This window comes from Bufo gargarizans, chromosome 8 (assembly GCF_014858855.1).
Source record: "Bufo gargarizans isolate SCDJY-AF-19 chromosome 8, ASM1485885v1, whole genome shotgun sequence".
In the NCBI taxonomy this organism is placed as follows: Eukaryota; Metazoa; Chordata; class Amphibia; order Anura; family Bufonidae; genus Bufo; species Bufo gargarizans.
The window spans coordinates 171897983-171925737 of NC_058087.1; the positions used below are offsets into that span (position 1 = coordinate 171897983).

The 27755-nt window shown below is 44.5% G+C and overlaps 1 protein-coding gene across 1 annotated transcript; it reads left to right on the forward strand.

The window, feature by feature from the left end:
• The first annotated feature begins 97 nt into the window (after positions 1–97).
• LOC122945789 (paired mesoderm homeobox protein 2-like) lies at positions 98–27755 on the forward strand. Its single transcript, XM_044304995.1, has 5 exons — positions 98–232; positions 15120–15343; positions 19226–19429; positions 24135–24292; positions 26633–27755. Exons 3-5 carry the CDS (start codon positions 19234–19236, stop codon positions 26975–26977), a joined length of 699 nt encoding a protein of 232 aa, XP_044160930.1. The 5' UTR covers positions 98–232; positions 15120–15343; positions 19226–19233; the 3' UTR covers positions 26978–27755.

The following is a 27755-nucleotide window of genomic DNA, read 5'->3' on the forward strand; positions in this document are numbered from 1 at the left end:
TGAATGCCCACGCATGCCGCACTATTTCACAGCCTGGGAATTCATGCCTGCATCAACTTCATCTAGACGTTGCCGTGTTGGATTTTACACTGGACCCCCCTGTGCCACATGATGCTTTACTGAGTGGGATGACGACGGTGGTTCACCAGACATCATGTCTGCCGGTGCCCAGGACACTTCAGCTTCCAGGGTTCACAGCACTGCAGAGCTGAAAGCGTGCCCAAACTTTCAGGTGACTTTCCAGAATAAGCTGTTGTGCATGTACATGCGGGATACCACTATATCTGGCAGTTAGGGTGCTGCCAGTACCTTTTTTTTTTTTTTTTTTTTTGGGGTGTTATTTCGGCTTACCAGTGTATTTTCTGTAGATTTACATTTCCTATAGAGAAAAATGCCTGAAAAAAGCAAACCCAGAGCATGCTGGAATGTGCAAAAAGTTAGGAAACTGTCTTAGGCTACTTTCACACTGGCGTTTTGGTTTCCGTTTGCGAGATCCGTTCAGGGCTCTCACAAGCGGTCCAAAACGGATCCGTTTTGCCCTAATGCATTCTGAATGGAAAAGGATCCGCTCAGAATACATCAGTTTGGCTCCGTTTCGTCTCCATTCCGATCTGGAGGCGGACGTTTTGGTGTCCGTCTGATGAAACTGAGCCAAACGGATCCGTTCTGACACACAATGTAAGGCAATAGGGACGGATCAGTTTTCACGGATACAATCTGGTACAATAGAAAACGGATCCGTCCTCCATTGACTTTCAATGGTGTTCAAGACGGATCCGTCTCGGCTATGTTAAAGATAATACAAACAGATCCGTTCTGAACCGATCCGTCCATGTCGGATCCGCATAAAACGCGAGTGTGAAAGTAGCCTTAAACTGCCCCTAGAAACCACAGGGGGGATGTTTATCAAGACTGACGTTTTCCACGCTGGGCTTGATTCCCCCCTGCGCAGCCAGAGGATGCGCAACATTTTTAATGTTTAGGCCCCTTTTGATTTGTCGCATCATCCGCAGGCCACGTGACAGTCTAAAATGTATCAGCTGCTGTAGATTTCTGTCTTTACTCATTGTGTAAAACTGCCTTAAATAAAGATAAATGTGGCGGACCTGCTGTAACGCCCTGTTTTTTTTCCGGGACTTCCGAAATGTGGAGCGAATGGGGGAAAAATGGCAGGCCACAAAATCACCGACTTAAAAGCCCTACTGTTGTGGTGAAGATCACTTAATTATCCCCCACAGTTATTGTAGGGCATTCTTAACCACTTCAGCCCCGCTAGCTGAAACCCCCTTCATGACCAGAGCACTTTTTACACTTCTGCACTACACTACTTTCACCGTTTATCGCTCGGTCATGCAACTTACCACCCAAATGAATTTTACCTCCTTTTCTTCTCACTAATAGAGCTTTCATTTAGTGGCATTTCATTGCTGCTGACATTTTTACTTTTTTTGTTATTAATCGAAATGTAACGATTTTTTTGCAAAAAAAATGACATTTTTCACTTTCAGCTGTGAAATTTTGCAAAAAAGACGACATCCATATATAAATTTTTCGCAAAATTTATAGTTCTACATGTCTTTGATGAAAAAAAAATGTTTGGGCAAAAAAATAAAATGGTTTGGGTAAAAGTTATAGCGTTTACAAACTATGGTACAAAAATGTGAATTTCCGCTTTTTGAAGCAGCTCTGACTTTCTGAGCACCTGTCATTTTTCCTGAGGTTCTACAATGCCCAAACAGTAGAAAACCCCCACAAATGACCCCATTTCGGAAAGTAGACACCCTAAGGTATTCGCTGATGGGCATAGTGAGTTCATAGAACTTTTTATTTTTTGTCACAAGTTAGCGGAAAATGATGATGATTTTTTATTTTTATTTTTTTCTTACAAAGTCTCATATTCCACTAACTTGCGACAAAAAATAAAAAATTCTAGGAACTCGCCATGCCCCTCACAGAATACCTTGGGGTGTCTTCTTTCCAAAATGGGGTCACTTGTGGGGTAGTTATACTGCCCTGGCAATTTAGGGGGCCAAATGTGTGAGAAGAACTTTGCAATCAAAATGTGTAAAAAATGGCCTGCGAAATCCGAAAGGTGCACTTTGGAATATGTGCCCCTTTGCCCACCTTGGCAGCAAAAAAGTGTCACACATCTGGTATCGCCGTACTCAGGAGAAGCTGGGGAATGTGTTTTGGGGTGTCATTTTACATATACCCATGCTGGGTGAGGGAAATATCTTGGCAAAAGACAACTTTTCCCATTTTTTTTATACAAAGTTGGCATTTGACCAAGATATTTTTCTCACCCAGCATGGGGCCTGGCGAGTTCATAGAAATTTTTTTTTTTTGCATAAGTTAGCGGAAATTGATTTTTTTTGTTTTTTTCCTCACAAAGTCTCACTTTCCGCTAACTTAGGACAAAAATTTCAATCTTTCATGGACTCAATATGCCCCTCACGGAATACCTTGGGGTGTCTTCTTTCCGAAATGGGGTCACATGTGGGGTATTTATACTGCCCTGGCATTTTAGGGCCCCAAAGCGTGAGAAGAAGTCTGGAATATAAATGTCTAAAAATGTTTACGCATTTGGATTCCGTGAGGGGTATGGTGAGTTCATGTGAGATTTTATTTTTTGACACAAGTTAGTGGAATATGAGACTTAGTAAGAAAAAACAAAAACACAAAAAATTTCCGCTAACTTGGGCCAAAAAATTGTCTGAATGGAGCCTTACAGGGGGGGGGGGGGGGGTGATCAATGACAGGGGGGTGATCACCCATATAGACTCCCTGATCACCCCCCTGTCATTGATCACCCCCCTGGTAAGGCTCCATTCAGACGTCCGTATGATTTTGGATGGATCCGCAAAACACATGCGGACGTCTGAATGGAGCCTTACAGGGGGGTGATCAATGGCAGGGGGTGATCAGGGAGTGTATATGGGTGATCACCCCTCTGTCATTGATCACCCCCTGTAAGGTTCCATTCAGACGTCCGTATGATTTTGGATGGATCCGCAAAACACATGCGGACGTCTGAATGGAGCCTTACAGGGGGGTGATCAATGGCAGGGGGTGATCAGGGAGTGTATATGGGTGATCACCCCTCTGTCATTGATCACCCCCTGTAAGGTTCCATTCAGACGTCCGCATGATTTTTTACGGATCCATGGATACATGGATCGGATCCGCAAAACACATGCGGATGTCTGAATGGAGCCTTACAGGGGGGTGATCAATGACAGGGGGTGATCAGGGAGTGTATATGGGTGATCACCCCTCTGTCATTGATCACCCCCTGTAAGGCTCCATTCAGACGTCCGCATGATTTTTACGGATCCATGGATACCAAAACACATGCGGACGTCTGAATGGAGCCCTACAGGGGGTGATCAGGGAGTGTATATGGGTGATCACCCGCCTGTCATTGATCACCCCCCTGTAAGGCTCCATTCAGACGTCCGCATGTGTTTTGCGGATCCGATCCATGGATCCGTAAAAATCATACGGACGTCTGAATGGAGCCTTACAGGGGGGTGATCAATGACAGGGGGGTGATCAGGGAGTTTATATGGGGTGATCATGGGTTCATAAGGGGTTAATAAGTGACGGGGGGGGGGGGGGGAGTGTAGTGTGGTGTTTGGTGCGACTTTACACCGCTACCTGTGTCCTCTGGTGGTCGATCCTAACAAAAGGGACCACCAGAGGACCAGGTAGCAGGTATATTAGACGCTGTTATCAAAACAGCGTCTAATATACCTGTTAGGGGTTAAAAAAATCAGATCTCCAGCCTGCCAGCGAACGATCGCCGCTGGCAGGCTGGAGATCCACTCGCTTACCTTCCGTTCCTGTGAGCGCGCGCGCCTGTGTGCGCGCGTTCACAGGAAATCTCGCGTCTCGCGAGATGACGCGCCGATGCGTCCAGGAGGAATAAATCAACCACCTCCCGGACGCATCGGTGCGTTAGGCGGTCGGGAGGTGGTTAAAGGCGCATTCAGACGGCCGTATGCTGTCCGCAAAATTGCGGATCAGTTTTTTTTCCGGATTGGATGCTGTCCCATTCACATCTATGGGGCTCTTTCCATTGCACGGCTCAGCGAAAAAAAATGAAACATGTCCTATACTTGTCAGTGAAAATCAGGACATGGCCCTATTGAAGTCTATGGATCAGCAATAGAAAACTGAATGCAATCAGTTTTTTTGCGGACATGCTGAACTGTCCGCCAAAAAAAAAACGGATCCGCATTTTTGCGTACAGCCGTCTGAATGAGCCCTAAAGGGATTTTCTAATTGTTTTATACTGATAGGTGAATAGTACGTGATCAGTGGGGGTCAGACACCCAGAATGCCCACCCATGAGCCGCGCCATTAGCTAGCATTAAATCAGTGTCTATTAAATCTGGCGGGTGACGGGGGCCACGCCCCTCAAGGAACGCAGATTATTGCGTAAATATGGCTTCCGACATAATTTGCAACTTTTTCTAGGCCACAGTAGTGGTGTAAACACTGTAATAAATCTCCCTGTGCAGAGCGTCGTATTATTTCCTATTATATATAACATCTGACCATGGGGTTTTTACTATAAAATTTTTTTTTAGAAAAATAAATAAATCTAGAAATTGTGTGTAACCACAAGAGCTGGTGTAATGTGAGCTGACACTTTGAAGTCCGCAGTGTTTTTGTTGCTGCGCTCCGGACTCCTCGCACGTCTGTGGCTTTGAAGTCTGGGAGGGGAATGCTTTCTTAGTTTGTGGCTTTTCACCATGAAGAGAAGTTTCAGTTCTCGCTTCCTACACTCTGCCAACGACCCAGAACTAACCCCCCTCGGCCTGGCAGGAGATGAGATGGTTGCAGGCTACGATGCCATGGGAATACCCCGGAGAATCCTGATACAACAATGGCGGAAAATTATTATTATTTATTATTAAAGGGCCGTTCATTCCATGGCGCAGTACAATAAGTACAGAAGGAGAGAGGACCCTGCCCGCAAGAGCTTACAATCTAATGTTCTGTGTGTGGTTCAGGTAAGGTTGTCTTGTGTTTCATACCAAAAGGGATTACACCATTAGAAGATCTAGATTTAAAGGGGTTGTCACTTCAGTAAATTGCATTGATCATGTAGAGAAAGTGAATACAAGGCACTTACTAATGTATTGGGATTGTCCATATTGCCTCCTTTGCTGGCAGGATTCATATTTCCATCACATTATACACTGCTCGTTTCCAGGGGTTATGCCCACCCTGCAATCCAGCAGCAGTGGTCGTGTTTGCACAGTATAGGAAATGGCACCGGCCTCTCTGGTGGCTGGGACGCTGGGAGTGAGCCTAGGCTGGTGTTTTTTCCTATAGTGTACAAGCACGACCACTACTGCTGGATTGCAAGGTGGTCGTAACCCCTGGGTACGAGCAGTGTATAATGTAATGGAAATATGAATCCAGCCAGCAAAGGAAGCAATATGGACAATCACAAATACATTAGTAAGTGCCTTGTATTCACTTTCTCCACATGATCAATGCCATTTACTGAAGTGAGACAACCCCTTTAGGGCCTCTTTCACACGAACGTGTGCGCCCCGTGGCCGTGCACGAACACCAACCGTGGGGCAGCGGATCGCGGACCCATTCACTTTAACGGGTCCGTGATCCGCCTGTTCCGCAAACAGATAGGACAAGTTCTTTCTTCTTGCGGAACGGAAGTACGGGACGAAACCCCACGGAAGCACTCCGTAGGGTTTCGTTCCGCATCTCCCGATTTGCAGACCCATTCAAGTGAATGGGTCCGCATCCGTGATGCGGAATGCCCACGGAGCGGCACTTGTGTATTGCGGATCCGCATAACGGCCACGGAGCGCACACGTTCGTGTGAAAGAGGCCTAAGGGTGCTAAAACAAGTAAGGGCTTTTTTTTTTCTTCAGCCCAAGGCCTCATGCACACGACCGTATTTTGCTTCCGTGTCTGTTCCGTTGTTTTTTTTTGCGGATAGCATGCGGACCCATTCGAATGGGTCCGCAAAAAACACGGACAGCACACCGTGTGCTGTCCGCATCAGTATGTCCGTTCCGTTGCTCCGCAAAAAAAATAGTGCATGTCCTATTTTTTTCTAGTTTGCGGACAAGGATGGGCATTATTACAATGGAGCCGCAAAAAAAACTGATCCGCAAAATAAAAATGGATGCCATACGTAATGTCATCCATTATTTTTTTTTTTTTTTGCGGACCGCAAAACACATACGGTCGTGTGCATGAGGCACAACTGATGTGTGGGTCCGACTGTACAGATTTTATTTATTTATTATTTTTTTGTGCGGATTAAAATCCGCAGCATGTCAAAACCACATAAATCCACACCAACTAATGCGTATTGTCCGCACGGATTTCCATGTACATTTCGGTGCAGATTGTCCGCACATAAATCCTAAACGTGTGCATTTACCCCATTAGACGGATCGATAGGTAGATTATTGGGAATGAACTAAACGTTCCTGATTAATTACCCGATCATCCGGGGAGATGGGGGCTGCATTTACGTGACTCAATCGCCTCCACTGTACGGGGAACAAGCCATCGCCTGTCTCTATAGAAAACCATTATTCAATCGTCTGCTTCATCGGGTGATCGCCAGCACCTTTTATACAAACGCACATCCCCAGTAATCTGCCTGATCATCGGTCCGTATGAGCGAAGCGAACTTCAGATGCGTCTTCGCAAAAAACTGACTTCCGCGCATCGAAGCGCATAAATTTTAATGCTGTAGGGAGACGGATCTCCGTACAGTACTAATCCAAAAAGTTTTGAACAAAGCGACTTCGGATCTATTATTCAAAGTTCGCTTATTACTAAAAAGGACCCCAAACTCCTTTTTTTTTTTTTTTTTTCCACAATAGGCAGCTATGGTCCGTCTTGGGTAAAATCGCCATCATGCTGCAGGGCAGCGCGGTTCTGGGTGAATTACGCTGGTAGACAGCTGGTAATGTGACTAATGCAGGTGAGTGGAGCTAATTCAATTACCTGCCATTTGTAAGTGATTTTGGGTTGTCACGCTTTCCGCTGCCTTCCAGAGAGAAGGAATTTTCTCTTCTTTGAGAAAGTGATCTGGCTTCAAAGCTCCTCTGGAGGTAATCCTGAGACGGATGCAGTTCCTTATTTTTTTTAAGCGTTAGCACAATTCAGTGGAACAGTTATTTATTAAAGAATATCGCCATTGCTTTTTGCAGGGGTTGTATGAGATTAGAAAAAAAAAAGGATGTTGTTTTTGTAAACGGCACCCCCTTTGTCTAAAGTCTGTGCCCGGTATTGCAGCTCTGTCCTTTTCAAGTGAATGAGGCAGGGTTTGCACTACCAGGCACATCCTATAGATGGCAGTGTTTCTGGAACCTTCTGAACAGAATTCGGGCAAGTGATTTGCAAACTGTGGCGCTCTCGTATGGTAAAACTACAACTCCTAGCATACGTTAGCTTACTGCCTGCCGTTGTGCTGGGAGGGCCTCTTTCCACAGCTGGAGGACCATAAGTTGTAGAATACTGATGTATAGAGAAGGTGCTATTGCCAACAATCCGCGGAAACTGCACGCGGATGTTAATCGCCATGCATTGCCTGTGCTGGTCGTGGTTTTGCAGCAAGTACAGGTGAAACTTCGTAAGACTACTTTCACACTCGCGTTTGGTGCGGATCCGTCATGGATCTGCACAGACGAATCTGTTCAGATAATACAACCGTCTGCATCCGTTCAGAACGTATCCGTTTGTATTATCTTTCACATAGCCAAGACGGATTCCGTTTTCTATTGTGCCAGATTGTGTCATAGAAAACGGATCCGTTTGGCTCAGTTTCGTCAAGCAGCGTTTTGGTGTCCGCCTCTAAAGCGGAATGGAGACTGATCGGAGGCAAACTGATGCATTCTGAGTGGATCCTTTTCAATTCAGAATGCATTAGAGCAAAACGGATCCATTTTGGACCGCGTGTGAGAGCCCTGAACGGATCTCGCAAACCAAAACGCCAGTGTGAAAGTAGCCTAAGGCGCGTGTGGTTAATGGGGCACATTTATCAAGCTCACCTGTTATCGGACATAAAATTAGACAGGCATGTTTCATGAACATGAAAAAAGTCGCATCTGTGCGGGGAAAAGTCGCATGTCTCCTGGAAAGTGGAGTAGACGAAAGTGGAGTAGACGAAGAAAAGCACGCCAGCCCTGGAGTGGAGTAGAAATTAGACTGTTTTTGTGACCAATTCAGGCGCAAAAAAAGAAGCACCTACGCAAAAGTTAGAAAACTTCTGAATTTGTCTAAAAAAATCAAAATCGGCAAACAACCCCAAAAAACAGGCGCAATTTCAGTAGTAAATGCGACTAAATGAATAAAACTGCTGACTCTTTAGTAAATGTGCCCCAATGCGTCTTGACTGTAACTCGGGGTGGAATAACTTGCAGCAAATCTTTATCATTTTACAGTTGCAAAAAATGAAAAAAATAAATAAAATCCACAGGGTAAGGCCTCACGCACACGACCGTTGTGTGCATCCGCGTCCGTTCCGTCATTTTTCACAGTTTAGCGGAGGTCCCATTCAATTCTAAGGAGCTGTGAAAGAAAACTGATAGTCCTCCGTTTTTTCTCCGCGTCCGTGATCAGTGATTCCAGTCCGTCAAAAAAATATAACCTGTCCTATTCTTGTCAGTGGAAAAGGGAGGATGGACCCATTCAAGTCAATGGGTCCGTCAAAAAAAACTGATGCACAACTTGTATGTCGTCCGCGTCCGTTTTTTTTCTACAAGACCTTGGTGCAATAAAATTGCACAAGGAAACACAACTGAAGCAAAATCGGACACGGACCACTGAAGCCAAATCACTGACAGTGAAAAAACACTGTTGTGTTCATGAGGCCTAAATTGACCTGCGGGGTGGACTTTAAAATACATTTCTACTCCAGATTTCTGCCTCTGCGGTGCACGTGGTATTATCCGCAGTGACATGGGGATGGAACACATGGATCTTGCTGCAGATTCATTGCAGATTTTGCAGTGGCTTTGGTGCGGATTTTGCCGCAGAAAAGCAGCAAAATCCACTGGCATATTTATTTATTTTTTACAATCCCATGACAACTTTGGCCGTCATGCGATAAGCTGACAACCGATGCATATTAAGGGACCATAAATTGCAGATCCGCAAAACACGGATGCCACCCATGTGCAATTTGTGGGCGGCACATTATAGAAATGCCTATTCCTGTCTGCAAAACGGACATGCTCTATCTTTTCTGTGGGGCCGCCGAACGGAGCAACGGATGTGGACGGCACACTGTGTGTTGTCCGCATCTTTTGCGGCCCCATTGAAAAGAATCGGTCCCCACCCGTTCCGCAAAATTGCAGAACAGATGCGGACCCACAGTCTTGTGAATGAGCCCTAAGGCTTGGTTTACACATCACTGATTCACGTAGGTGTGCGGTCCATGGCTTTCATGGCAGGTTTCCTTTGCACCAGATTTGATAAATCTCCCTCTGTGGGTCTAGTGTTGAGCGAAGCGAGCTTCTAATGCTACATCCAAAGTCGCTTCGTTCAAAACTTCGGATTAATACTGTATGAAGATCTGTCTCCGTACAGTATTACAATGTATGGGCTCCGATGAGCCAAAGTCAGTTATTTACGAAGTCGTGCGTGACTTCGTTCAATAATATTGGTAGTTGATTTTTAAAGTTAAAGGGATTCTGTCCCCTCGTTTTAGCTTATAGAGCTGCGGACATGCACGGCTAGATCGCCGCTAGCTTGTCCGCAATATTGTGCTTAAAAAAAGATTTTATAGATATGTAAATGACCCTGGTAAGGTGCCCAAGGGGCTGTACTAACCACAACACGAACTGGGATGTGTAAATGAGGCCCAAGTTGAATTGTGACCCCTCAAAATGGTAATAGAGGTTAGGGGTAGTAGTACCGAGCATGTAATTCTTATTTTTTTTATCCTGCTTCCCCCCCCCCCCCCTCCTTAGGTTAGGGCGCATTCACATGAATGTGGTTTGGTTCCCATCGGCTCGGATGTGGACCCATTCATTTCAATGGAGCGGCAGAAGATGCGGACAGTGTGCTGTCTGCATCCATATCTCTGTTCCGTGGCCCCGTAAAAAAATATAGATCATGTCCTATTCTTGTCCGTTTTGCGGACAAGAATAGGCTATTCTATAATGGGCCGCCCGTTCTGCAAATTGCGGAATTCACACGGGCGGCATCCACAATTGGCGGACCACAAAACACGGCACGTTCTTGTGAGTGCGCGCCGGTCGGTGAAGTACATGTCGGGCTCTGCCATTAGTACCTATGTGTTATGGTCCATTATCTGCATTTGAGCTGATTTCTTTTCTGTGTTCATCACTCAGTTGTGAATTGTGCGCAATAATAACTGGAAAATCCAGCTCTGGGTGAAATATACTTGTCCACCGGGGGGCAGTAGTATGGTGATTAGAAGGGGCAACCTTTTTGAGGCAGAGATGTGCTGGGGGCGCTAATTATGTCTCATCCTCCGCTCCTGCTCATACAAAGTGCATTTAGAGGGCAGCAATGGGCGGTGGGTACAGAAAAACCCCCATCTTCCTCCAATATTAGAATCTGAAATCTGTGCTTCATCCCTAGTCATTTTTTTCCCCCAGCACCACTCCTGTCTCGGGGCTGCCCCTGCTATGGCAGCAGTTATTTGTCAGGGCCTGACCTGCAATACTTGATTTAACCCAAGAAAAATAGTGGCGCAGTTTTTGAAAAAAAGAAAAAAAAGTATATTTTTCTCTTCCTTGACAACCCATCTAAGTTGTGGATCAAAGTAAATTGAACACTCAGGGCTTGAGGGGGCGGAGCATGACACACATACAAAGAAAACCAAAGAGAGTCCCTACGTCATGCTCCGGCCACTCCCTTAGGTCCTGCCAGAGGCATAGCACGGTGTGTAACGTGTGCCCGGAAATACATAGACTGATACATTACTGCTTTAATACATACATACTGGACAACTTTTGACCTGCAGCCTCAGAGAGAGGGGATGTTTTTAAACATGACCCCGTCCCTTTTAACAGGACTTGACCCTTTTCTTGCAACATCCTGCTCCGTCTGCGGATCCTCGTGTGCTGGGCTGTGTCTTATGATTTGCCAGCTCTATCAGGAGTCTGGGAGGGCTCCCCTTTTATTCAGAAGAGTTGGCAAGTATTAGTATGATGGTGAGATACCCAGGGACAGTTAAAGGGAACCTGTCATGTGGATATTTTATTATAATCTAATTATATACAATCATTAACTACTAAAAAGTACCTTAGATGTATTCACTTACTGGTGTGACAGATGTTACCTCATAATATACACCCAAAGATGCCGCATGCTAGTGAGCTGATTTGAGTCCAGCGTGATGTCATTGAGTCCGGCGTATATTTAATTCAGAGCTATAGCCACTCCCCTGCCCACCTGCTGCTGATTCATATGGAAAAAAACTGTCATTCAGCAGCCGGTGGGCGGGGAGAGTCAGGAGCTCATGAATATTTTAGGAGTCATCATTATCAGCTGGAGCTTTTCAATACAAGATGTTGGCAGATTGACTGGGTCAATTTAAAGAAAGTGACCGAGCATTTTGCTAAGAGAATCAGTCACTTATTTATGTTGCCCTTAGTTAGGACACCATAAAACTGGTGACAGGTTCCCTTTAACCACTTGGCGCCACGCTAACGCCGAAAGGCGTCATCTCCGCGGCGCTCCCAGGCTACGCTAACGCCGATTGGCGTCATCTCGCGTGAGCCGAGATTTCCTGTGACAACTTTTCCCATTTTTTTATACAAAGTTGGCATTTGACCAAGATATTTTTCTCACCCAGCATGGGTATATGTAAAATGACACCCCAAAACACATTCCCCAACTTCTCCTGAGTACGGCGATACCAGATGTGTCACACTTTTTTGCTGCCAAGGTGGGCAAAGGGGCACATATTCCAAAGTGCACCTTTCGGATTTCACCGGTCATTTTTTACACATTTTGATTGCAAAGTTCTTCTCACACATTTGGGCCCCTAAATTGCCAGGGCAGTATAACTACCCCACAAGTGACCCCATTTTGGAAAGAAGACACCCCAAGGTATTCCGTGAGGGGCATGGCAAGATTTTAGAATTTTTTATTTTTTGTCGCAAGTTAGTGGAATATGAGACTTTGTAAGAAAAAAAAAAAAAAAAAAAATCGTCATCATTTTCCGCTAACTTGTGACAAAAAATAAAAAGTTCTATGAACTCACTATGCCCATCAGCGAATACCTTAGGGTGTCTACTTTCCGAAATGGGGTCATTTGTGGGGGTTTTCTACTGTTTGGGCATTGTAGAACCTCAGGAAACATGACAGGTGCTCAGAAAGTCAGAGCTGTTTCAAAAAGCGGAATTTCACATTTTTGTACCATAGTTTGTAAATGCTATAACTTTTACCCAAACCATTTTTTTTTTGCCCAAACATTTTTTTTTTATCAAAGACATGTAGAACAATAAATTTGGCGAAAAATGTATATATGGATGTCGTTTTTTTTTGCAAAATTTTACAGCTGAAAGTGAAAAATGTCATTTTTTTGCAAAAAAATCGTTAAATTTCGATTAATAACAAAAAAAGTAAAAATGTCAGCGGCAATGAAATACCACCAAATGAAAGCTCTATTAGTGAGAAGAAAAGGAGGTAAAATTCATTTGGGTGGTAAGTTGCATGACCGAGCAATAAACCGCTAAAGTTGTGGAGTGCCGATTTGTAAAAAAGGGCCTGGTCACTAGGGGGGTATAAACCTGTGGTCCTTAAGTGGTTAATGATGACCATAATGTGGTTTCATTTTAGCATCTGTTATGGCCCTAAATGATCAGACCTTTAAATGTTCCTCGTAAACAAATAAAAATTTCCATAGGGGTTCATGGAGGTTCAGGGACACGTCAATGCGACCATCTGAAAGCAGCAGGGGGGACAGGCCATAGACCCTACAGGGAAATTGACTGGTGGGCCGATTTGATGCTCCAGCATTAATTAAAGCTAGGAGCACCAGATCCACGTAGGTCCCCTCCTGAGTTCAACTGTATCGCTGTCCCCAGGGCGGTGATACAGGTGAATACTGCAGCGAGGGTGGCAGTATTTTGTGCTGCACTATGGTATTTGGTTCTGCAGGGGCGGTATTTGGTTCTGCAGTAAGGTATTGCTAGCCCCGCCTACTTGTGTTGGCCCACCTGCCTATAACATGGGGCCACTTTAAGTTCTCAGTCCACCCCTGGAAAGCAGTGATTTTCCATGTAGGATGCCCACCAAAATGTGATATTCATATCTGCAGCCTGCCCTAAATGTGAATTTTTTTTTATTTCTTCTGGATTTTAGGTTCTTTTATGGCGAGTTTTATAATGTGCTGTATTATAAAATCAGTAAAAGAACATTTTGAACATAACTTGCCTTCTCTTTTCGTGGCTTTGGCACCAGAAACAGCGCTGAGACCGCGGTGGGTGGCCACATACTGATCAACCCCACTGAATAAAGCCTCATTCACACGTCAGTGTTTCACGGACAGCACACGTCTCTATTCATTTTAATGTGTGTAGTCACACATCGGTGTCTTAGCACTGACCACCTGCTCACGGATTTGAGCATGGACGTGTGAATGAGGCTTAAGCATTCGCTTTCTTCCACAGGTTCCGATGGGCAAAACGCAGAAAAACCTGAACAGTGTCATGCCTGCGAATTAGCCCCATTCAGTGGAGCTGATCGGCGTGTCGCCAGCTGGTACCGGCACAGTAAGATAGGGCAGGACGCTGCTTCTTCTTTTTTTTTGGCCACACAGTTTCTACGTTGGAATCAGCGTCAGAAAACTCAGTGTGAATGAGCCCCGATAGCACCAAATAATTAATGCAATGTAAAAGCTCTCTATGGTGTTACTGCCTTTAAGAAATGCAATTGGGGAGATTTATCAAACTGCTGTAAATTAAAACTGGCTTAGTTGCCCGTAGCAACCAATCGGATTCCAACTTTCACTTTTCAGTGCCCCTTTGGAAAATTAAAAGTGGAATCTGATTGGTTGCTATGGGCAACTAAACCAGTTTTCCTTTACACCAGTTTGATCAATCTCTTCCAATGCTTCCCCCCCCCCTCCCCTCCCTAAAGGGGCAGGGGCTCAAAAAACATTGGGGGAGATTTATCAAAAGTGGTGCAAAGGAAAACTGGTTTAGTTGCCCATAGCAACCGATCAGATTCCACTTTTAATTTTCCAAAGGGGCACTGAAAAGTGAAAGTTGGAATCCGATTGGTTGCTAGGGGCAACTAAGCCAGTTTTACACCAGTTTCATAAATTTCCCCCAAGGTTTTATTTTCCTTAAAGGGGTTGTCTCATCTTGGTTATTGGGGGCAGCGGTGGCTGCACTTGCAAGGTGCGCTTCCCATTCATTTCAATGGCACTTCCGAAAATAGACGAACGCACGCTTGGCTATTTATGACACTCCCATATAAATAAATAAAGGGGGGCAGTGAATGCCCGGTGCACCCTCTGTCACTTTGCGGTCTCCGTTCTAAGGATAGGTGCCGGTCCCAGAGGTGGAACCCACTTTTATCATTATGGCATCTTTTGCGGCCCCGTTGAAGTGAATGGGTCCGCATCCGAGCCGCCAAAGCTCAAAAAACATTAGAGGAGATTTGTCAAAAGTGGTGAAAAGGAAAACTGGCTTAGTTGCCCATAGCAACCAATCAGCTGGATCCTTTCATTTTCCAAGGGAGCTCTGAAAAATGAAAGGTGGAATCTGATTGGTTGCTGTGGGCAACTAAGCCAGTTTTCCTTTTCACCACTTTCTATACATCTCCAGCACAGTTTGGTCTACCTGTATGGCCACATAAGATTATAAATGTCACGTGGTAGGTGTTTTTTTGGGTCCCCGATGAGTTTTGCACTGGGGGCCCAAAATCTTCAGGTTCTGTGATTACAGCGTATATCTTCGCCTCACTTAGCAGCACTTTTACGGAGCCCGTCTCGGTGCTGACAGCTCGTTTCTGGGTCAGCGCTGCAGATGCATTAAGGATGAATATTTGCTTAGTAATTTAATCTCCCGCCTCAATCACACTTCCCTCTAATTGACTGAAGAGCCTCTTTGAAGTTTTTTTTTTTTTTCTTTGAGAAATGGCTCCTTGTCTGCCAGCGAATGATTGAGCAGAAACGGTTCCTTGGAAGGATATACTCCAGGTATTAGCGTTCACACCTGCCTCAGGTGCCTGCCTAGTAACGTCCGCGCTCTCGGAGTTAAACCCTCATTTTCTCTTGAATGGGAGGACGCGTGTGTGGGATTTGCAGACGTTCAGTCGCCGAGTCTGGAGGCAAACTGATTGGGAAGCTCCTCAACAGGTGAGTGAAGGTTTTCCGGATGGCAGACCCTTCGGCCATGTCACATGCCTGCTGTCTGGTGTGCGTTTTGCTGTGATTGTGCCTTTTGCATCTATTTTTACGGCTGCACGCGTTTCCTAAGTTTACATAGTATTAGGTGCCGTATGGTGCTACACAGATCTTCCTGCTTCGAAGTTTTAAACATACAGTACTTCCTATCTACAGTATATGGGGTTGTGTCTGATCAGTGGACGTCCGACTGCTGGGGCCCCCACCGATCGCGAGAATGGGGATCCTGTGTACCACAGACCAATTGACCAGCACTGGAGCATGTGAGCTGCCACTCCATTAATCTCTATTGGACTGACGGAGATATTTTTTTAAGGTGGCTTTTTTTTTTTTTTTTTAGGAGTCAAAAGACTGGAATATTTGAAATGCCTGTCTTTAAATTGATGCTCAACCTGCAGCCCTCCAGCTGTTGTAAAACTACAACTCCCACCACGCCCTGCTGTAGGCTGCCTGGGCATGCTGGGAGCTGAAGTTTTGCAACAGCTGGAGGGCTGCAGGTTGGGCATCCCTGCGCTTAATGAACCAGCTTAATCGTGTTTGGTTTAAGTCTGACCTCTAGTGGTTGTTTTCTTGTAAGACGGGTTCATATTTACCAAGACTTGTCTTATTGGTTTGCGCATGTGTAACACCCCAGAGTGGTGTTACCACTTCTGCACCTTGCTACTGTCTTTATTGGTCTAACGGTTTAACCTCATGTCATCTTGGGCATTTATTCCAGGTCCTCCACACTGTGCATTTCTAATGTTCTGTAACTGTTCATGTAATGTGCCTGGTTCACCATCAGGTGGCAGCAAATATGGCAGAGCTTTAGTTAAAGAGAGTGGAACTTACCCTTACAATCTAAACACACCCCCCCCTCTGTAAGGAAGTGGGCTAGTCCGAATTCCTGAAGGGAGGGTGGAGACAAGTTAGTTCCAGACAGTCTAGAGTACCCCCTGCTAGGGGAAGGGTGTGCAGTGGCACATTTCTGCTGGACGTGCCCACGCCAGCCAGAGCACCCTAAGCTCTTCTGGCTATGAAGGCCAAAGCTTAAAGCCTCAGGAGCCAGGAGGAAAGTTCCCTCAACATACTGCAGGCATACTGAGGTACAGTTTGGACCTATGGACATAGACTACAAAATGGATCAGTAATACGGCTGTGTCCGTGAGCCCTACGGTCGTATCGTGCTCTTTCGTGAGAATGTTGACAGCGCAGGGGGAGAGATTTATCGATGGCGGTGCAGGGGAAAAAGTGGGGCAGATTTATATCCGGAGACCTTTTAAAACTTGATTGCTATGGTCAACAGCTTCTCTTTTCCCTTTGCATCTTGATAAATCTCCCGGTGCCTCTGGAACCATGCACAAAATAATTACCTGCATACCTGGAGCTAAGTGCAAAGTGTGACATATGGGTGAATTATTTGTAATTGGGGGGAGGGTGCAAAAATGACATGGAAGACTATTCTTGTTATAGCTGCAAATAATGCTCCTGGAGTTACATGGAAGTCTATGGAAAATATGAAATGCTGCACAAACTTTATTTTATTTTTTTAATGGCCTTTGTGTGTTTTTTGGGTCAATGGCGTTTTCTTTAAAATCTCAGCATGCTCTGGGTCTGGTATTTTTTTATTTTTTTTGTCTCATAGGCATCCATGGTTTGCAAAAAAAAAAAACAAGTGCCAGTGTATGTGGCATTTAAGGCAAGGACTACACTGGTCGTGGCCAGGATCGTTGAGTCGCGGTGATTCCATAGAAATGAATGGGATCCCGCGGTAGTCGCAAGAAATACAACACAGCTGGATTTCTTGCGACTGCCGCGGGATCCCATTCATTTCTATGGGATCATCCGCTGCTCAGCGATCCTGTCCGCAACAGGTGTCGCTGTGTAGCCCTAATGCTGTTTTTGCATGACTTTTTTTAACCAGTGCATCCCCCCCGTACTCCTTTACAGAAACTACATGGTTCTGTCCATTGTATAATGCACGAACCTAGTTACCATTCACCATGGCAGCCATTTAAAGGGGTTATGCCATAACTGATGTAAAAATGTAAGACATCATACAGTACATGCCAATCTCTTTCTAACAAAGCTGGAACCAGCCCTGTACCTCACATGGATCCAGAGATCTCCACATTCATTGCTCTGATAGATTTATATCAAGTTAACAGCTCAGGAGGCGTGCCCTTTCTCAGGGAGTGTGTCCTGTCTGCTGCAGCTCTTTTCCTGTAAGGCTCCATACACACGTCTGCAACGTGTTTTGCGGATCCGCAAAATACGGAAAGCGGCAATGTGCGTTGCGCATTTTGCGGACCGCACATTGCCGGCACTAATAGAATATGCCTGTTCTTGTCCGCAATTGCGGACAAGAATAGGACATGTTCTATTTTTTTGCGGACCCGGAAGTGCGGGTCTGCAATTCCGTGTCCGGGCAGGACGATGTGCTGCCCCATAGAAATGAATGGGTCCGCAATTCCGTTCCGCAAAGTGCAGAACGAAATTGTGGACGTGTGAATGGAGCCTTACCGTCACAGCTTCTAACTAACGGCTGGTGACAGTCGATAACTTAAACTGAGCATGTGCAACCACCTCTGTTTGGTGGACCAGAAATAAGGAAAGGGATATTTTATTGAATAGCTCACTGGCTTTACTAAATTTTAATTACATGCAAATAGAAATGTATTCAGATCCGGGTGCTGGTTTAAAAAAGGTTTATTTTTCGTGGCACGACCCCTTTAACAGCTGCAGCCCTGGTGTGTCATCTACAGTGAATACCAGTGTTAAAGGGATTGTCTCACTTCAGTAAGTGGCATTTATCATGTAGAGAAAGTTAATACAAGGCACTTACTAATGTATTGTGATTGTCCATATTGCATCCTTTGCTGGCTGGATTCATTTTTCCATCCCATTATACACTGCTTGTTTTCATGGTTACGACCACCCTTCAATCCATCTGCGGCGGTCCTGCTTACACACTATAGGAAAAAGCGCTGGCCTCTCTGGTGTCCCAGACTGCGAGCGCTCACATAGGCTAGGGGTTTTTCCTATAGTGTTCAAGCACGGTCACTGCTGCTGGATTACAGGGCGGTCGTAACCATGGAAACAATCAGTGTATAATGTGATGGGAAAATGAATCCAGCAGTTTCTATGGTTACGACCACCCTGCAATCCAGCAGCAGTGACCGTTCTTGCACACTAGATTATGTGCGCTCGCACGGTCCCAGCCGCAAGAGAGGCCGTCGCTTTTTCCTATAGTGTGCAAGCACGACCACCGGTGCTGATTGACTGAAGGGTGGTCATAACCATGGAAATGAGCAGTTTATAATGTGATGGAAAAATGAATCCAGCCAGCAAAGGAGGCAATATGGACAATCACAATACATTAGTAAGTGCCTTGTATTACCTTTTTATACATAATAAATGCTATCTGCTGAAGTGAGACAACCCCCTTTAAGGGAACGGTGCAGAATAAGAGATAATTATAATTTTATTTTTAACTTAGATTCGTTATTTTTTTCATTTTTTTTTTTTTTGAGGGTTATAAAAGCCACAGATAGAAGGAATTTTATCTGCAGCCACCACTAGGGGGAGCTTGCTGCACATGGATTTGACCTGTATGGATTTTATATTTGCTGTCAAAATCGCTTGCTCCGTCCTGTGCTGGTTATCCTCAGCGGCATTGCGCCGATGATGACCGTGGATAACCACTGCTATGTATTCATCCAGGTTTACTTATTCTCCATCAGATCCGGAAATATAGAGTCTGTACCGGTTGTAATGTTTGCACTGTCTTCGCTGGCAGTTGTGTACTTTTACGTTGTGTATCTGTGTATTGACAGACGCCATCCTTCCTTCTAGGCTCTAACATGTTTGGTCCCGGCCACCAAGTCACTTCTCCGCCATTGGCTGCGCACATCTACAGTCACATCTTGCCCAACAGGTTTTCCAGCATCTTCTTCCCGTCTCCTATTTTTGGATTTCAGCTGTTCCAGCCCTGCGGCCATTCTGGAGCGCGTAAGGATGCCACTCTGTTCTCGCAGACAAGGCCTTGTCATTTGCCAGGTAATTAAAATACATCAAAGAGGTTCTTCTGGGAACACCATTTTTTTTTCTGTTTAAATCTAATTCGACCCAAAATCCAATGCCGATTCCTATTTCAGCAGCTATTTACCGCAGTCTCCTACGTTTTTATACCGACCAAATGTAAAAGAACGTAAATACGGGACAGATCCTGCAACATTCCTAACATACCACATCAGTGTTTTTTTTTTTTTTTTTTAACATTAAAGTGGTATTCCGCCAGTCAGCTGTTCGGCGGTAGCTTTGTCCACAGAACTACACAGCACCATCTATCGTGTAGTGGACAGAGCTGGTTACTGCAGAACGTCCATTACACAGTGGACAGAGCTGTGAAGTTCCAGCACCAGAGCAACTCCCGAAACAGCTGATAGGCAGGAGTGCAGGGTGTCGGATCCCTGTCGATAGCAGATCAGATATTGTAATTACCCCTTTAAGGCGCCAATATCTGTCCATACAAACCCAGTCCCATTTACGCCCTCCAAACTTTTAGGGTAACTGCACAGGGTGCGGATTTGTATGCACAAAATCCGCATGAAATCTACAAAAAAAAAAGCCATAAATCTGCACTATTTATTGCAGATTTGGTTTGTTGTTTTTTTTATGCAGTTTTTTTGTGGATTTTCTGTGTATGTGAAAAACCCCATTGAAGCCTATGGAGAAAAACACTCAACATAAGGTGAGGCATTGTGAAATCGATGCTGCAGATTTTAAAATCCGGGTCAATTTCCACACAGAAAAAATACGTAAAGTGTCCATGAGATCTGACTAATCTCATTGACTTTGCTGGCACTGTATTACGCTGAGTGTTTTTTTTTTTTGCACAAAAAAAATAAAAACATGCAGAAAAATTGTGCATAATCCACATTGTGTGCAGGTACCCTTAGTGTCCCTAGTTGTGCCCCCTTACACAGTAAGGATGCACCCTTAATGCCTCTACACTCTGTATTGATGCCCCTTTAGTGCCCCCTTCACGGTAGTGAAGCCTGCCTGATATATCCCACAACATTATGGATGCCCCCTAGTGCCCTCCACACAGTAGATGCCTTAATACTTCCCCACAGAAGAGATAGCACTTAAGTGCCCCCTCACACTAGTGATCCCCATAAGTGCCCCCTCACACTAGTGATCCCCATAAGTGCCCCCTCACACTAGTGATCCCCATAAGTGCCCCCTCACACTAGTGATCCCCATAAGTGCCCCCTCACACTAGTGATCCCCATAAGTGCCCCCTCACACTAGTGATCCCCATAAGTGCCCCCACACACTAGTGATCCCCATAAGTGCCCCCACACACTAGTGATTCCCATAAGTGCCCCCACACACTTAAGATGCCTCCTAAGTTCCCACCAGAATGCCTCTTGGTGCCCCCCAACAGTATGATGCTGCATCCACAACATTACCTTCTTTGTGCCTCCGAAATAAATACCCACCTAACCTCCTTCTCATGAGGAAAGCATCAGGTCAATCATTGGAGGTCCACTCTGATCTGCCCTTTGCTCTGCAGGGGTAATGACATCAGGGGTGTGAATGGTGGAGTAGGCAGCCTTGTTCTGAGGATGCCGATACAGCTGAAAACAGGATATGTGGTCAGCTTTCCGGAACTATGCCGCTTAATCTAGGCTGTCCAGTTGTATCCGACATGGTTGAGAGGCGTGTATGTTTTTAATACAAAGCTTCAAAATCTTCTGCAGGGAATAACATTCAAATATGTAGCCACCACCAGAGGGAGCCCAAGAGTTGACTGCATACAGTTATACATTAAACTTTATAATAACACAGTGTGCAGTGAGCGCCTTCTAGTGGCAGCGGCGGGAAGTGGCCAGAGTGTACGTTCATTACCCTTATAGGTAATAAGTTGCTCCACTTATTTTATAAATGAAGCCCAGGGAGCGCAGCCCCGAGTCCTGGAAGTGACTGTCTTCTATATATTGTAGATTGTCACATAAAACCCTGAATGGAGCATCTTGTAAAAGAGGTTTCCCTCCAGGCACAGTAACCATATGGATGTACGATCACTTTTCCCATCAGGTTTACATCGCTGCCTAAATCTATTCTGAGAAAACCTATAAATCCCGTTTATCAGTCTCGACATGACTTTATATCGCCAGGCTGAGCGCGGAGCAGATTATTGCCTTTAAATATTAATTGCTGTCATTGCGTAATGCTACAACCAGTGTCATATCTGTAAGGTCTTTAAGTGCCCTATGAATGTTTAAAAGCTGATGTAAGGCTGATTGGAAAACCAATGCGCAAAATCTACAAAAAGAAAATAAAAATTCTAATAAAACATGTGTCATAAAGGGTTAGGCCTCTTTCACACGACCGTATGGCTTTTTCAGTGTTTTGCAGTCCGTTTTTCACGGATCCAGTTTTTTTGTTTCTGTTCCCTTTTTCCGTATGGCATATTACAGTATACAGTAATTACATAGAAAAAATTGGGCTAGACATAAAATTTTCAATAGATGGTTCCGCAAAAACGGAACGGATACGGAAGACATACAGATGCATTTGCGTATGTGTTCCTTTTTTTGTGGACCCATTGACTTGAATGGAGCCAAGCACCGTGATTTGCAGGCAATAATAGGGCATGTTCTATCTTTCAACGGAAACGGAATGCATACGGAGTACATTCCGTTTTTCTTGCAGAACCATTGAAATGAATGGTTCTGTATATGGAACGCAAAAAACGGCTCGTAAACGGGGGGAAAAAAACGGTCGTGTGAAAGAGGCCTTAATCTGTTCACTGCTATGGCAATAGAGGCAGTGTAGAGCCTCTAGAATCAGTTAGGGCTCATCCATATGGCCGCTGGGTGTTTTGCTTTCCGCAAATAGTGGATCCGCAAGACACGGATACCGGCTGTGTGTATTCCTCATTTTGCGGAACGGGACTTCCGGCCCCTAATAAAACAGTCCTGTCCTTGTCCGTCATATCACATTCTATTCTATATAAGATTTTATTCAGTTTTTTGGGCCCCGTTAATGTGAAGGGTTCCACATACGTGCCAGAAAAAAACAAAAACGGCATGGACACAAAAAAATTAAAAAGACATTAGTGTGCATAAGCCCTTAGGATTGTTCCAGCCGGGTCAAGCTGCAGTGAAGATGGGCAAGTACTTACCTGCCAGATCTTTCACCATCACTCTGGTTCTTCACCCGTTGCTTACCTGTTCTTCAAGGCGTCTTGATCTGGAGGGTTGTCCAGTTTCTCCTGAAAGTGGACAACCCTTTGTAGTACATTCCCTATAGAGTTATCCCCATCCAGACGACAGGTGCAGGTCCCATCTATTAAAACGGGGCCCTATCTTTATGAATGGAGAGGTGGCCATGAATGTGTGACTCTCTCCCACCACTTCTATTGGAGTTCTGAAAATAGTTGAGCACCCCCCTACTCGGCTCTCATGGAACTGAATGGAAAGAGCCAGGTTAATGAATTGTTATACTGGGGGTGCAACTAGCAACCTCTAGTTTAAACAGGTTGGTTCATCCCAGACTTTGATAACATATCACTAGGATAGGCAGTAAAAGTCAGATAGGTGCGGGTCCTATTTCTTGAACGGGGCCCCCAATGTGAAGAAGAGCACACCGCTCATGCGCAGGTGCTCCCCATTCACTAGGATTGGAGTTCCGAAAATAGCAGAGCGAGTGCACACAACTATTTTCGAAATCCTTGAGGAGGATGGAGAGCACATTGTGCGTACACGGCCAACTCTTCTTGAGATTCCCATAGAAGTCAATGGAGAGTGTGTGCTCGCCTTTACTTCAGGGGGTCCCATTCTGGAGGTAGTTGTGGGTCCTAGAGATGGGACCCTCACCTATCTGATGTTAATGACCTATCTTAGCGAGATGCCATCGCTGTCTGAGATGAGACTACCCCTTTAATGTTTTATAAATTCCCCTGTTTAAACTAGTCCTGTAAAATAAGTTCCCTTTAAAGGGGTTGTCCAGTTTCCGATATTGATGACCTATCTTCAATGTCAGATAGGCGGGGGTCTGACGCAACTGATCAAAGCTGCCTTCTCTTCCAACAGCTAATCAGCTGGGGATGCTGCGAGTTAAACCCCTACCGATCTGATATTGATGACCTATCGTGATAGGTCATCAGTATTGGAAACCAGACGACCTCTTTAAGTGCAACCGACCATGGGATGTTTGACGAAGCAAAATGCACAAACATTCTGTCTGAATTTGCCCCCAAAAAGTGGGATACATAGCTGGCGCCAAATTTTTTGACACTTTTTTTTTTTTTTTAACCCTCTTTTGACCATTTTTAAAAAGTGTCATGGAAAAGGCGCATGAGTTAGAAGGGTCGCAGCAAATGTATTACATGTTTTAGACTTACACCTTCTACAACCTTTTTGAAAAATGCGATGTAATTTTCGCTGTAAAAACACTAGGATTTACCAGTGAATGAGTCTGAGTATTTCTGGACCTGTAAATCTTGGCTTGCTGTCTCCTATAAGATAGATAATGTTACTGAAAGGGGTCAATAATTTGAAGTACCCCCATCTCTTTATCATCCTAAATTGTATCATAACTGCAGGTCAAATGGGACCCACGTAGACATGATAGACCACACCATAGGACCATTACTCAAGGACGCTATAAATGTGGATGTTATATTCCCCTGGATCTTGTCACCTTGGTTGGAGTTTTCTTCTTCAGTCGTCTTTCCGTTTCTCCCCGTTAGACAAGAGCCATTGCATGAAGCAGCGGAGATCGCGAGCCAATTACAGCAGCTGGCAACTGGAAGAACTGGAAAACGTGTTCCAGACCAACCATTACCCAGACATCTTCATGAGGGAGGCCCTGGCACTGAAGCTGGACCTGTTAGAGACTAGAGTGCAGGTGAGACAAGGGGGTGATATATATCCTCTCATCAGTATGGCCATGGCCATAGACATAGTGTGAAGGTCCACGAACCTCCTGATTTCGATGAGACCGGTCGTCCATCAAGTGTACAGTCATGTGAAAAAATTAGGACACCCTTTGAAAGCATGTGGTTTTTTGTAACATTTTTAATAAAAGGTTATTTCATCTCCGTTTCAACAATACAGAGAGATTAAAGTAATCCGACTAAACAAAGAAAACTGAAGAAAAGTCTTTTCAAGATCTTCTGTAAATGTCATTCTACAAAAATGCCTATTCTAACTGAGGAAAAAGATAGGACACCCTTGCCCCTAATAGCGAGTGTTACCTCCTTTGGCTGAAATAACTGCAGTGAGACGGTTCTTGTAGCCATCTACCAGTCTTCGACATCAGTCTGAGGAAATTTTACCCCACTCCTCAATGCAGAACTTTTTCAGCTGTGAGATGTTTGAGGGGTTTCTTGCACGTACAGCCCTTTTCAAGTCACCCCACAGCATCTCAATGGGATTCAAATCTGGACTTTGACTTGGCCATTCCAGGACTCTCCATTTCTTCTTTTTCAGCCAATCTTTGGTTGATTTACTAGTATGTTTTGGGTCATTGTCATGTTGCATGGTCCAGTTCCGCTTCAGCTTTAATTTTCTAACTGATGGTCTCACATGTTCTTCAAGCACCTTCTGATACACAGTAGAATTCATCGTGGATTCTATGATGGTGAGCTGACCAGGTCCTGCTGCAGCAAAGCAGCCCCAAACCATGACACTTCCACCTCCATGCTTCACAGTTGGTATGAGGTTCTTTTCTTGGAATGCTGTGTTTGGTTTACGCCAAACATGTCCTCTGCTGTTGTGCCAAATAATTCAATTTTGGACTCATCTGTCCAAAGAACATTATTCCAGAAGTCCTGGTCTTTGTCAACTTTATCTCTGGCAAATGTCAGTCTGGCCTCGATGTTTCTCTTGGAAAGCAAAGGTTTCCTCCTTGCACACCTCCCATGCAAGTTAAACTTGTACAGTCTCTTTCTGATTGTAGAGGCATGTACTTCTACATCAACAGTAGCCAGAGCCTGCTGTAGTTCTCGAGATGACACTTTAGGGTTTTTGGAGACCTCTTTTAGCATCTTGCGGTCTGCTCTTGGGGTGAACTTGCTGGGGCGACCAGTCCTGGGCATGTTGGCAGTTGTTTTGAAAGCCCTCCACTTGTAGACTATCTTCCGGACAGTGGAATGGCTGATTTCAAAATCTTTTGAGATCTTTTTAAATCCCTTCCCAGACTCATAGGCTGCTACAATCTTTTTTCTGAAGTCCTCTGACAGCTCTTTTGCTCTCACCATGGTGCTCACTCTCACTTCAACAGTCAGGAGCACACCAAACTAAATGTCTGAGGTTTAAATAGGGCAAGCCTCATTCAACATGCAGAGTAACGATCTACTAATTATGTGCACCTGGTGTGATATACCTGTGTGAGATCTGAGCCAATTTAAGAGGGAATACATGTGAGGGTGTCCTATCTTTTTCCTCAGTTAGAATAGGCATTTTTGTAGAATGACATTTACAGAAGATCTTGAAAAGACTTTTCTTCAGTTTTCTTTGTTTAGTTGGATTACTTTAATCTCTCTGTATTGTTGAAACGGAGATGAAATAACCTTTTATTAAAAATGTTACAAAAAACCACATGCTTTCAAAGGGTGTCCTAATTTTTTCACATGACTGTATATGGAGAATTTACAACTCTGCCCATTGGAAGATGTTATAGAAAAGATGGATTGGGCAGTAGCACTTAAACATGTCCAATCTATTTTTTCTCAAAGGGGATAAGCCGTCATCAAAAACCATTCAGGAGTCAGGGAAAGTATAGTGACTATCCTGTGAAAGGTAATCGTGTACGCTATCACCTAAATTCACAAAAACAGATTTAATGAAGTACTGCCTCCTTGTAAATACTTTAGCTACAGACAGTACTGCCTCCATGTCTCTCCCTGTATATAATGTACACATAGTACTCCCTTCCCATCGCTCATGTCCTGCCTCCCAGCTATTCTAATTTATTCCCACAGCACAAAGCAATGAAAGCACAAACTTCCTGATAGAAACGCAAACGGAAAAAATATGGTACTTTTAACAAAGTGTTTGTCCAAAATGGACAACCACCAACCACTTTAATTTTCTTGAAAGTGAAACTGATCTCAGCTAAATGAAGTTACTGACAGCCACTTCAGCTCAGACCTCTAGCAGCGTCTATTGCCAGAAATATACCGTACGTATTATTTCTAGTGGAGACTTCATAGATAACAGAATTCTTCCCCAATTTCTTCTTCAGGTATGGTTTCAGAACAGGCGAGCAAAGATGAGAAGGCAAATGAAGATGCAAAATTATCAAGCCCAATGGGAGGATAAGAGTAGTTCAGACTGTAATACCAACAGAAGACCAGAGGAGAACCCATTAGAGGACAGAAAATGTACCAGAAACAAAGTATTGGAGCCCCCAAACCAAATGACGGAAGTTTCAAACCAAAGAGAAGACAATGCAACCCGTAGCATTGCCACCCTACGTACAAAGGCACGAGAGCATGAGGCTGGGATACATGGCTTGGTAGCAACACAAGAGAGACCTCAGAAATTCACAATGAATCTAGAATCGGGGACAGATGTTACAGTTCAATAGAAGCAAGACGTAACATCTGTTAAATTACAAATTTTGGAAGATTGGGGCAGGTTTATGCTAAGTGCCATGTTTTTAATAATTGATATCTATTTTCTTCTGACTTGGTCAAGCAAAATATATGTATAGGAGATATCACCATCCTACACAATAATTCTTTGTGCCTTGTGTAAAATAAATCAGTGTTGTTGGGATTGTATCGGGAACATATTCATCTCGTCATCTTCCAACCATCTGCTAACTTGTCCTGGCTTGAGGAACCCTCATCAGAAAGCTGGAAGTTCCTGCAATGAGAATGAATGGAGTTGAGGTGGTGTGATTCCTTCTAAAGCCATAACAAAACAGGACTTTGTGTAAAAAAAAAAAAAGGAATACAATGTATATGGGATTTTTTTTCCTTCGGATGACGTGCAACTAAACTGAAAAGTGGAAAAGATGATTGACCATCAGGTATGCTCCATCAGTCACTTCAGTTAGATTCTCTAACCAGGAGGGTGAAGTAGTAAAATAGACAGAGGTTGAATAGGCCATCAGGAGGTTCTAAGAGATGTAAGGTTCTGACACGATAAAGGAGCCTAGCCAAAGCAGAACCCTACAGGTCCAACAGAGGAAAACCCCTTTTGAAGGCAACACTTGGGTGGGTATCACTTTCATAACCTATTGGTTCTTAAGGATATGACTTGAAGACATTAGACGTGGCAAAGAAATGAAAAGCTGCCATGGACTTTCCTGTCTTGGGACTAATGTATCCTAGTCGTACACTGGCAAGACAATATTTGTA

What these genes read in the sequence shown, in the direction of transcription:
- LOC122945789 (XM_044304995.1), top strand. Translation starts at nt 19,234, where the DNA reads ATGTTTGGTCCCGGCCACCAAGTCACTTCTCCGCCATTGGCTGCGCAC. An exon ending in AAGGCCTTGTCATTTGCCAG is followed by an intron (nt 19,430 to 24,134) that starts GTAATTAAAATA and finishes TCTCCCCGTTAG; the next exon opens with ACAAGAGCCATTGCATGAAG. An exon ending in TGTTAGAGACTAGAGTGCAG is followed by an intron (nt 24,293 to 26,632) that starts GTGAGACAAGGG and finishes TTTCTTCTTCAG; the next exon opens with GTATGGTTTCAGAACAGGCG.